Genomic DNA, 13,170 nt, shown 5'->3' with positions numbered 1-13,170 from the left:
ACTTTATTATTATTAATTATATTAATGGGCTTTGGGTTTTGGGCTTTTAGCCCATTAATATGACATAGTACATCAATAACGTTCTTTTGTGTGTGATCCAATAGGCTCACATTAATTGGCAATAGGCCCAGTCCCACAAGGCCCATAAATCATAAGTGGCCTCTAGCAAGACATTATGACTATCCAACTAATATGAGGATCAATAGTCCGATAAAGCCTAATAAATAGAACATGAATTAATCCCTTTATCACACGATATCTAGTTTGAATATAAGTCATGGTCAATGTCAAACTTATAATGTTCAAACTTATGATTTCTCGATCTCTAAGTAGATTGATAAAAATCAAATGATATTGATCACACTATCAATTCATTTGAGCACGGCCATGCATTTCTCAGTCTCACTTATCGAGGGGCCCAGAAGATATCTCTCTCGGAGAGAGGGACAAATCCTATCTTGATTGTTCATTATCCTCTACATAATTTCTATTATGCTCAATCATAACCTTTATGATTGTCCGATTAAAGACAATGTTTGGTTATGTCAAAATATAATAGTCCTCATGTTGGAAACTATGACAATCTCAAGTCAAAGGATTAAGATATAACTACTTTGAGATTCACTTATGATAATAACCCATGTAGTGATCTTAATGCGGGTCCCTCCAATACTTTGTTCTCTAACAAGTATCTATGATTATTGAATTATATCAACATATACATAATCATCTCATGATTATCAATCAATAATCATACTAGCTATATTTTATTATTATCAACATAATAATAAGTAACCAGGGATGATAATCATTATTATGTAACATGCAAACAAATAATAATGATAAAAATCTCTTTTATTAATAACCAAAACGACATACAAAACGGTCCAAGATAATGGCCTAGGGCATATACACTAGCAATCCCCTCCCCCCTCTTTTTTTTTACATAAAAAAAATGATTCTTTCTAAATCCTACCTCTCCTCTTCATCTTTCATTTTAATCCTTCAAATCTAAATCAAAGTCCCAAATCAATTTTATTTTTTAGTTTATTTTAAACAAAAACCCTAACCGAAAACTCATTTTCCTCTCTCTAGAGTATCATACTTTAATAGGTAAATATCTCTCTTTTATAATAAATTTTATTAGTTTTACATGATTTCCTTAGTATATTAAGTGGTGATTTTTTATTTGAGATTATGAAGATTTAAATGTTGTTTTATGGATTGATTCTTCTTTATTTTTAGGGACTTGTTCAATGAGTTATTATTATTATTATTATTATTATGGATTCCTAATTATCATAAAAGGAAGATATTAAAAGAGGTTTTTACGATGTATTTGAGATTTGATGTTTGATTTCTTAAATATTTAATGTATGATTAGAGCTAAAAATGTGATTTGAGTCACCTTGGTGTTATGATAATTATTGGGTTGTATATTAATGTTGCAAGAATTGAGTTTAAATTTTTGTAAGAAAAATTAAGTAGATATATTAAAAGGAATGAGTAAATATAGTTGGAATAGTGGAGTATGAATGAATGGAGAAATGTGGAATTAATGTAAATATGTAGTTGAAGACCTCAAATGGGCATTTTGAATTATTTGTGAAGAATATTTTATTTGTCTTTGGGACAGCGCTTGATATAGTATAACCTTTGGGGCGTATAGCGGGTAGTCGTCTTTTAAGGGTAGCTCTGTATACGTGTATGACCAGTATATTTTTATTTGCTATTGGGTCAATACTGTTATCATAGAGCCCAAGAGGCTAGTATTATCTATAGGAGACATGTTATGAGTATATCATATCTTTTATGAATTTTTATGTTATTGGATAAATGATTTCGTCAAATTGTATTTTAGCTTAACAGTGTTATTTAAAAATTATTATATTTATCCAGCTGACTTATTTTAACATATAATGTGGTACTATTAAGTACCAAAACCTTATATATTCCCCCTATGTTATTTATTTATCTGCTTACTCAATAGTTGTACTTACCCCTCATATTTTAATATTTCATGTTCTTTTGATAATCTAATCTACCAGTCTCATTTTGAGCTGTCTTTTACATTCACTTTACCACCTACATAGTTTAGTGGAGATTGGGCCAATTAGAATTATTTTTTAAACATTAATTCTTTTGGGATGAATGTATATATATCTATTCTTGTTTAGCCTGCTAATAATATTTTTTAGCAATAAATACATATTATTTTTTATCCTCACAGAAATTATAGGAATGTATTTATAATAAAATTATGGATGTTTGACATACAGTCATATATATAAATGGGTTATCTTGTTAATTAGCTTATTTTTAGAGAAAACTCTATCAGTCTATCTTATCATATTCCTCTTATAAGTTAGGGATCGGGTGTGACATTCTCGCACCTTATTCATATTGTTCTCCCTCATTGTTATCTCCATAATTCCTAAAGCTTTAAATTTTGGGTGGTGTAAACAGCTATTAAGACACTCAAAATATCAACAGTCATATTCTTAACTAAAAGACCAATAGAGAAGAAAAGGCTAAATTGATTAGTAGCTCCTTTGCAGCTCTAGCTACAAGGGAATGATAGAACATAAACAAATAGAATGACAATAGAGAAAGGAAGTGAGCAAGAGAGACTAATTTGGAAGGCAGATGAGAAGAGAACACTACTACAAAAATAAATTTAAGGCTGCGATCGTAAATTGTTACCTTATACTTTAATTGTAGCCATAGGTCAATAGCAACGGTTTGAGACCCACTACATCTGCTTCTACTGCTAAATATAAGACAACTATTTAATTATTTTTTTCGTAATAAATAAAAAGTGCAGCTAAAATTATGATTTTATTAAATATAAAATAAACTTTTTATTAAAGTATATTATTATATATTGTAAAAAAAAATGAATTTTTTTTGTAATAATTTTAAACAGTTGTTTTAGTAGTATTAAAACAATAATTTTACAACCGTTCCAAAGATACTATTGTTTAAATTCTAAAATGTAATAGTGATTCATAGCCGGCTATAAATTTTTGGATAAGTGAAGTGTGATTACAGGTTTTGATTATAAATTGAATTTTTATTTTTGATTGTTGACAAAGTGAAGGAAAATCAAATTTTAGTAAATTATGAATTTTAATTCATTTAGAATTTCATTGAGTATTTAAAAGATTTTAAGTAAGGTTGAATCATAGTTTAATCATGACCAATATCAAATTTGTGATTTAATTATCTAAGATTAAAAGGTGGAGCTATGAATGTGATTTTTACGAAAAGGTTTAGATTATTTTTTTACAATGTGTTCAAAATATAGTTAATTAAAAAATAAAAAGCGTCCAGTGGGATAATACACGGTAAAATCTAGATTTTAATCAAAATTAATTTCAACTCATAGTTAAAATCGAGAATAATGTCAAAATTTTAAAATTAAAAATTTAAGATATAAATATAAATTCATAAAAAAATTTTGAAATTATGTTTTTCAATAAGCCTTTCAAATATGAATGTGCATGTTAATTTATTGAATAATCTTAATTATTGTTATATTAATAATTTGGTCAAAGAAATGTATACATTCAAAATTAAAGTATTTAAATACTAGACTATTAATAATATATTAAAATTTTTTTTATAACATATGCATGTTTAAATATGTTTAAATGTATATGAAAATTTAGTTATAATGTAATTATATTTTTCGGAAAGCTATTTTAAATAAATTTTATAATCGTACGTATTTCAATTTAAGTTCACCCTATTATTATAAAAAATATTTATTTAAATTGAATCTATATATATAATTTTTATGGATTTTAATGCTTTCAACACAAATGGCAGTAGTCTAATCTTTTGCATACTTCACCTCCACGACCTATCAACCTCACATTTTTGCATATACCCTAACCCTACGATGCCACATTGATCAGAACCTGTAAATTAAAGTACAAAAATTTGAGTACAGCAACTTGGAGGGTCATGACCTTTCTCCATCTTCAAAGAATACTTCAACAACTTTAGATTGCATAATTTAAATCCTATTCACACCCCTTTGGCCTTTTATGATTGGGTGCTACAGACAAGATTTAAGGAGAAAGAAAAGAGAAGAAGAAAAAGGACAAAAAAAAAAATTATAGTTACACTAATTACATGCTTAAAAAAAAATAAAAACAGAATGTGTATAGAAGAATCATTAAGGAGAGAAAGGTGGAAGACTAATGAGTTCTTCATTGATATTAGATTTGTTCAAGGGCTGCAAAGTTTTAACTTTGAATCTAATCGAAACCAATTATACCAAGGAAGAAAAGAAAGGAAGGCGGAAGGATTCCAAATGGCCAAAGAAGGGATTATCAAAAGTCTCTTTCTCTTCTCCATTTTGTTCTATGGTTAGTGTGAACTTGTCTTGACATGTCTGCAAGAAAGAATAAGAATATTGGATAGTTTCATCTTTTTTTCTTTTTCCTTCTTTTTTTTATTTTTTGTCTTTTTAATATGTGAGTGGTGGTCTCTAAATTCCTTTATCTCAAGCCTCAAGAGATAAGATACTCTCATTTATAGTTTTTTTTTTTTTTTCCTGTGCTAATTAGAAAAAGTGGCATCTTCAAGTTGCAACCCATGGCTTTGCTATCCTCACCAGTCAATGAAGCCTGCAGATAGAAAATTACAGAACATCCTAAAGTGATGTGAGATCTCAGATGCTTCCATTTTCTTTTCTTTTCTTTTCTTTTCTAATTGATGCTCTCACACCGGTGTTTTCTGTTGAATCATTCAACTCCTGAGGTTTCTAAAGGTGGAAGCCCTCCATGTGAATTAATGTGCAGACACAACATGAAAGGATGCTTCTTGAGCTCCATTGTTTAATGTCAGTGACCAAATAATACCATCTTAGAATAAATTTCCCTCTGGACCTACATTAATTGAAGGATGAAACTTCCATCGGCAATTTTCCCAGAAAAATTAATTAGAGAACTCTCGAGTCAATGAATTAATATACTATTATTGAACCCTCCTAGCTGGCTTATTTTGATTGACAATTGAGAGGACACTACCTCACGTTTCTTTGGACAAGTTGGATGACTAATTTGAAATGTTCATAAATGCAATTCTTTATCTGTCACTTTTGAGAAGTTGATTTGTTTAAAATTGTCTATGATTTGAGAATATTAAACAGTATTACTTAATTTTTTTTCTAATTTTACCCTTATCTTTAATAATTGATGCTATGCAAAAATTGTTTAAAGTGAGTTATGAGTTGTGACCACAAAATAGAATTGTGTGGTGGAATTTTGATAAACAGATATCCGATCCCATTCGATAAAAAGAAATCTAGACATCATTATACTCGGTTCCTCGTCAAGACTCACCCTCCCTTAATGAGATTGAATTTCGGCATAAAATTACCGTTAACAGACAATGCAGCATATCTCTATTAGGCTTGTAATTGCGAGATCACCGATCGATTAGCTGGTAAAATTCTTGTTAAATAGTTAGCTATATCATCGCCGTATTTTCATGAAATACTATATTAACTACATCCTCTTATCGTATATAAACTAATGATCACAGAGATAAAAGTACATAAAAATGAATTTTAAGTAATTTTTTATAATCATCATATTCTTTAATTTACTAACCTGAGCGTCGGAATGGCTGGAGTAGGTGATAACCACCCACTTTCTCTTTTTTACAGATCACATTACAGCTTTATTTTTCAGTTATATTAATAATAATTACACTTACAATTCCTTAAAATATACCGTTATAATTTACTTTTCTTGTTTTATTAATTATCTCACTTTTCTATTAACAGATTTAAGAGAGAAATTTTGAGTTTAGAGTAATTAGGTTAGTAAAAAAATAATTTAGTCAAATTAAAGATTATTTTACAACAATTTAAATTTTGAGTTTAGAGTAATTAGGTTAGTAAAAAAATAATTTAGTCAATTAAAGATTATTTTACAACGATTTAAATGATTTAATTATTTTTTTTAATTATCAAGCAAAAACCTTAAACCGCAGATAAAAAATGAACAGGGTGAATTTTTTTTTTTTTTTTTGGCTCATTATAGTTATCTTTTACATCCCTTTGGTGGCCATTCCTTATAAATTCAAAAGAAATAGTTATTAAATAACAATAATTGGGTTCAATTGGTCATCCCCTTGAATTTTTGTTGCAATTTGTGCAGCCTTAGGTGGCCCTTCAAATTTTCTTCAATCAATTCAATGTTTTGAATGACAAATTAAATTGATCATATTAGCATTTTATTTTTTTGTGTACCCATCAAGACCACATTTATATTATTTTTGAAAAATTTAGGAAGGATAGTTTAACTTCTTATATAATTTATTTTGAAATTTGAATTGGAAGTCTTATATAATGTCATTATTAAAACTAATTTACACCCTTCAATTCTTAAGTATTCAAAAGCTTGAGCTGAGATTGCTGAATTTAAAAGAGCAAAATAGGACGGAGTTTTTTATACAACAATATACTCGTGAAATATATCATATTAATTTTTAACAAATTTAAATTTTATTGAATCTTAATTCTCCCTCATCATTACTGAATCACTTATATTTTATTATTGCATTCAATATTTTATTTAAAAATTAAAAAAAAATAAATTTGTGCTGATGTGTCAAAAATATCAATTTCATTTTTTGATCTTAATTTGTCCATTATCAGGATTTCATAACATGGGCTAAGTTCTTCACCTTCTGGGAAGAAATTAGCAAGACGAGCAGTTTGCTGAGACTTGCAGGTTACAACTGCCAAGGGCACCTTGTACAGGTACAGGTTTACCCATTCCTAGAATCCTGTTTTCTAGGTTTCTTATTCCTCGTATTCTTTGCAACAATATATTTCAAAAAAAGAAAAAGAAAGAAAAGAAAGAAAGAAAGAAATGATATTTCATCTAGTAAAAATGTCAATTTTGCTGTTTTATCACCAACACCCAAGACATATAATGATGTAGTTCACCATTAATCAGGAAGCAAGACAATTAGACAAATCCTGAACTGTGAAGTTTAAGATGAACACACGATGAAGTGGTTGGATTGATGAAACAACAAACACATGAAATTGAACCAGAGAGCAAAAACTCTCATAATTTACAGCAAAAAAAAAAAAAAAAAATACAGCAAAAACAAAAAGATACATTGATATGAAAGACTTTGCTTAATTACAGTGACCTAAAATTACAAACCCAAAACTCTCGAATGGTCAAAGCAAGGAAAAAAAGCACCAGCAAGACCAAGATGGAGAGGTGGCTCTTCCTTATATCTAGGACTTAACCCTAATTGCAGCTCTGCAAATGCCAAAAACTTCATTGCAGAAGCTACTTAGGACACCAAAATAAACCTAAAAAGAGAAACTGACCATAAAGATTACATAGTGATTGAAACTTAGAGAGCTGCCCAGTCTATCTCTGCTGATGGGTACTTTTCCAAACTGAAATTCTCGGTTTCATCCCACTGGGAAGAATCAGAGAAATCCCAGAATGAAATTTCAGACTGAGGTGAAGAAGAACCAGCTGATGACTCATCAGATGAAGCTGGTGCTGGTGATGCTGATGAAATTTCCACTTTAGAATCCTCAACTCCATAAGTATCGAACTCCCTTTTCAATTCACCTTTCATAGAGTAATCATCTTCCTTCTTCGCCTGTGAAGAAGCTGATAGAATTGTCTTAGAATCATCAGCGTAAATCCGTTCCCCTGTTTTCCCCTGTTTCTGCGAGTTAGCTAAGCTTTCACAAATAGCTTGTAACTTTGCATCAACAGAGGAATGGAGAGGCTTGTAATCGCCAAATTCACCACAAACATGAGCTCCTTGGTGGTGAAGATGGGGAAAGTTCAGCCTAGCAAATTCTCCCCTTAGCTTATAAGCTGCCTTGTCATAAGCCAAGGCAGCCTCTTCAGCTGTGTCAAAAGTGCCAAGCCAGAGTCTTGTCCTGTTTCTGGGGAGTCTAATCTCAGCAACCCATTTGCCCCAATGTCGCTGCCTCACTCCTCTGTAGAGTTTTGTTGGCTTCGGAGTTGAGGCAGATTGTTTCATGAGGACAGGCTTTGGAGACAAGTAACTCGGCCTTTGGTTGTAGAGTAAATGGGAAGTTGAGGTAAGATTGGCAATTTGCTGTTGTTGTTGTTGCTGCTGGAGGTGAATTTGGGCTTGGATCTGGAGGATTTGAGATGGGGTGAGGTGGTTGAGCCCTATTGAACCTCTTGGCTCCAAACCCATGTGGTTGTTTTTGCAGAACTCTTGAGAAACCATGTGGGTACTTGATGGGGAGCAGAAATCAGAGCACAAGTTGGGCTGGAAAGAGATTGGAGAGTCATAAGGGGAAGAAGGAGAAGCAGAGGGAGATAGTGAAATAGTTTTCATAAAAGGCTCAAGAGCTTTCATGAGCTCTTCCCTACAAGGATCTATGATTGAGAAACCTGGTGTTGTGCTGCTGCTATAGAAGTCTGTAGCTGCTGCCATGTCTTGAAAATAACCTGTTACTTTACAAAATTCAAGAACAGGGAGTACTAATTTTATATGAACAGAAATCAAGATAAAATTCAAAAAACAAAACCCAATAAAACGCTGAGGTTTTTGTTTCTCAGAAATCAAAACCCAAAAAGCTTGAAATAAGAAAAAAGGATCACCTTGAAGGATCAAAAATAAAAGCCTCCAAGTTGATGAACCTAAAAATCATACAGAAAAAGAGAGAAATTACAAGCCTGAATCTCTATTCTGAATCACCTGGCTTTCAATTCAAATGATTTCCTTGGTTTTCCTACAAGGATTTAAGCTTAAACCCACCAAGAAAACAAACCCAAAATACGATTTGAAAGACAGAAGATTGACAGAAAAGGATACAGAGAAGCGGGGAATTAAAGGGAAGGGGGGGAAAAAAGAGAGAAAATCTTTATCAAACACTCTTGCAGAGAAGCAAAAGCCAAACAAGAGAGATTTTCACTTTGCATTTTCTGAGTCTCTCCTCTGCCCCCTTCTTATAGAACCTCAAGGCTGTAGCCCACAGGGCCTCGCCACCAGATTTTCTCTCTCTAAACCAGAATTACCATATTATTGATGTGATTATTATTATTTAATTATCGTTCGTCAACTTCAATGATACCTTTATTCGATGTGAGGTATCAAATGGAGAGTCGCCACGTATGACTGCGGTGAATCTGGTGACCAATAATGGCCGTTAACGAGCTGTGGCCTTACACGTTTTGGGTTTTTATTTGATGATGTTTGGTTGACTATAATGGCTTTGGCAATGTGATGCCGTTTTTGTCGTTATTATTGCTGCCGCACGCTTCATTTTATTTTGGGTGAATTAGGTTTTTTTGTAATTATGTTTAAATTGCGAGAAATTATTCCACCCCACCATCCTATATTTATATTCAACGGTTATATATTAGTTATTAATTAATAATAGATTTTTATTTCTATAATTAATAATTATAATATAATTATTTTATATATACAATAGTTATATTTTAATTTTTATAATATAAAAAATTATTTATTAATTACTTAATTTTAAAAAATATATCAAAATATTTTTAAAATTTTTTAAAAAATTATTAATTAGTGATTCTATTAATTTTAATTTTTAAATATTATAAAAAAATCTAAATATTATACATATAAAAGGATTAATATATAAATAATTTTATAGAATTAAAATTTTAATTAATAAATTTTTTTATATCACAAATTCAATCGTAAAATATTTAATAATTAAAATTAATTAAATAATTAATTAGTAAATTTTTTTAAAATTTTAAAATTATTTTCATATATTTTTTAAAACTAATAGATCAACTAATAATTTTTTTATAATAGTAATTTTTTTAATTTTTAAATTTAATAATTTAATCTCTTATTTAAGTATAAAGTTACTTTTAATTATCTTTTCGTTATTTTATAAATAACTAAATATTTTCAAAAGAATTTTATTTTTAATTATATTAAAATTAACACATATATTAAAATTATGTGTATATTAAATTTGACTAACAACTAATTATTAGCAATTCTTGTTTAAAGCTTTGATTAATGACAGGAGCGGACGGCCCTGGCCCCTCAAATTCTTCTTCTTCTTTTTTTTTAAATATATATATAGTAAGCATTTAAAGGAAATATATAAATATATAATTTTAACATATAATTATTTAAATTATTAAATTTTAATTTTTCATGACTAAATTTATTAATTTATTTCTAAAAATTTCTTTCAAAATTTCGAAATAATAATCTTATTAAATTTGATATTTAAAATTAACTTTATATTATAAAAATAAATCAAATAATGAAGCTAAAAAAATATATAATTTATTTCTTGAAAACAAATCCTATTGGATTAGTATTTCAATTAAATGATTACTGTAAAATATTAGTTAATTTAAAATTATTTACACAAACTTAAAGTCTTATAGTCTAAATTTTGCTTTTTTATATCATTATAAAATTTATTTTTTTCAAAATGACTCTCAATTATAAGACCTGAAAAATAAATTCAATAGTAATATAATAGATTTATTTATTTTTAATTTAAATTTAATTCTATAAAAATGCATATAATTTCTAACAAGTTTGTTTACTGAATATTTTTATTGCTTTTTTATTATTTAAAATTAAATTTATATTTTAATACAATTGCAGTTTATATTTTATTAATCATAATAATTAAATGCTCATCTTAATTTCGGCTCGTTATGTTTAGGTTTGTGTCCATCCCTAATTATTAATAATAATAATAATAATATAAATAAAAAATTACTATTTGATGTGTGTTATAAGTTTTAATTTTAAAAAAATATATTAAAATATTTTTTTATGATTTAAAAAATATGTTAATTATTTATTAGAATTATAAGAAAGTTTAAAATAACTAGAGACTAATTATTAAATTTTTTATAAAATTAAGAGATCAATTAATTAATTTCTTTAAATTATAAAATTCAATTAGTAAAATATTTAATTGTTAAAACTAATGAAATAATTAATTAGTAAAGTTTTTAAAAAATTTAAAAATATTTTAAAATATTTTAAAATATTTTTCAAAATTAATAATTAATTAATGAGTTTCTTATAATATAACAATTAATAACAGTAATTATTCTAGTCAATTACTTAAATGGATAGTAAATTCACCATTTTTCCGTCTCTTCTCTTTTTCTTTTTTTTTTTGAATCAAACTTCTTCTCTTTTTCTTCTTTACCTCATTGAATGTTTCTAATGAGTTTTTCACTGAAATTTGCTAATTATATCCTTATTTTTATTTTTATTTTTTTAAAACAAATTACATTATATTTCTTTCAAATAAATTCAAAATCTGTTGGAATAAATCTGATTTCTCCCTTTAATATTGAGATTTTGTTCTTTTCTTCCCTTTAGAGGTCTTGTTTTCTTCTTTTATTGGGGTTTTATCGCATCTTACTTATCAAGTGGACTCTTTAATAGCACAACATACCATGTAACTCGTTTTTAGACACTTTGAACATGCAAGCATAACTGTTAGTTTTTTTTATCACTAGAGTTTAGTAATTTAGCTTGATCCTCCATTAATGCTTGATGATATAAATTCGTATATGAGATGCAGACATGATAAGTTTCTAAAAGAAATACTATAGAAGGTTTTTCCAATCATCCCAAATCAAAATGAATCAATTATTATAAAGAAAAATAAAAGTTCTACTTAGTTCATACTACTATAAAAATAAGTTTAAGATAACGACTATAAATTATTATTTTATATATTTTAACTGTAGTTATAGGTCAATAGCAACGGTTTGAAAACCGTTGCATCTGCTTCCATTTTGGAGCATAAGGCAACAATTTAATTTACTTATTTTTTCACAACAGATAAAAATTATAGTTAAAATTGTAATTTTATCTGCACTCAAGAACAATGGTCTAGAGTGGTGAACATGATCCATGATTTATCCAATCTGCCACCGAATCTAAATATTAAAGGGAATTATTTGTATTGCCTAGTGAGCCATATTATTAGAGGCAACGGACTTATTTAAGAAATAATTTGGTGTGGGGTCTATAAACTAATGAAGAGAGATGTAAGAATTTTAAGTCAGCTTTACCTACTATCAATGAAAAAGGTACCTATAGGCGTTTGGTCCAAAGTTTTATTTCATCCATGAATATACTAATTGGATAATGAGAAAGTTAATGAGTCATTCTATTAGACTATCTATATGAGATAGTAAAAAGCAATGTTTAATGAAACCTATGGTTCTCAAAGTCATTTATAGGCTGCTTGAAAACTTGGTTAATGATTTTTAGAGATCATTATCAGTGATGAGAATGTGGATGAGCTGATTGTTCATGTTATTTTTTATTATTATAATTATTTATTTTATTTTATTATTTTGTTTTTGTTATGTAATCGAACATATGTATTTGTGAAATTTGTATACTATTCAATAAAAAGTTATTGAATATTGAATTATTCGTAATTTAAGATTTTATTCCTCCAATAATTATTTTTTTTAACTTATTATATATTAGATACTTAGATGATGTAGTGAACTTTCGAATCTAAAACTAATGTAAAATAAGTTTATCATTATTGCTTAGGATTTTTTTTATGCATAAGAATTAGACTTTAATGCACATTATTTCTTATATTTATATTAGTATATTGTCTACTTCTGAGAATATTATTGCTGAGTTTAGCAAAGGTAAAAAGCTCAACAATGACAATCATGAGATATGGAGTATGAAATTTTAGTATGCTCTTAAAGAGAAAGAGGCTATTGAGGCTCTAAATGTGGTCATGCGAGTACCTGAATAATATGTGAAAGACCGAGAGGCCTATGACACTCGAAAAAAGAAGAATTCCCTTGCTTGAATTATCTTGTTGAGTAGCATGGATGACGATGTCATGCACGAATTCTGCAAGCATGCAAATGAAAAGGACATGTAGTCTACATTGAAGGAAAAATTTGGGAAAATTTTTATTGCTCAACTCAGGGCTTTAACTATCAAGTTCGATACCTACAAGAAGCGCGCTAATTATAGCATGCATAAGCATCTAAGGTATATGTCAAATATGATTGATGAGCTTAAAGATGTTGGTCATGATTTGACTAACGAGTAACAAGTCTAAGTTATTATCCATTCTCTACCCCAAAACTAGAAACATATGAAAATGCACCTAATCTA

At 28.2% G+C, this 13,170-nt stretch overlaps 1 protein-coding gene across 2 annotated transcripts; it reads right to left on the bottom strand.

Moving 5' to 3' along the window:
• Positions 1 to 7,126: 7,126 nt before the first annotated feature.
• LOC110630096 (ethylene-responsive transcription factor RAP2-4) lies at positions 7,127 to 8,985 on the bottom strand. 2 transcript variants are annotated; one of them, XM_043949915.1, is made up of 2 exons: positions 7,909 to 8,985; positions 7,127 to 7,875 (listed from the first exon to the last, which is right to left on the bottom strand). In XM_043949915.1, the coding sequence occupies exons 1-2, from the start codon at positions 8,470 to 8,472 to the stop codon at positions 7,396 to 7,398; spliced, it is 1,044 nt and encodes a 347-aa protein (XP_043805850.1). In that variant the 5' UTR covers positions 8,473 to 8,985; the 3' UTR covers positions 7,127 to 7,395. The 2 variants fall into 2 exon arrangements, with proteins under 2 accessions (XP_043805850.1, XP_043805849.1); XM_043949914.1 differs by having other exon boundaries at positions 7,127 to 8,984.
• Between the last annotated feature and the right edge of the window lie 4,185 nt (positions 8,986 to 13,170).

Source organism: Manihot esculenta, chromosome 13 (assembly GCF_001659605.2).
Source record: "Manihot esculenta cultivar AM560-2 chromosome 13, M.esculenta_v8, whole genome shotgun sequence".
In the NCBI taxonomy this organism is placed as follows: Eukaryota; Viridiplantae; Streptophyta; class Magnoliopsida; order Malpighiales; family Euphorbiaceae; genus Manihot; species Manihot esculenta.
Note: the sequence above shows the minus strand (reverse complement) of the source record. Positions and strands in the feature narration are given on the sequence as shown.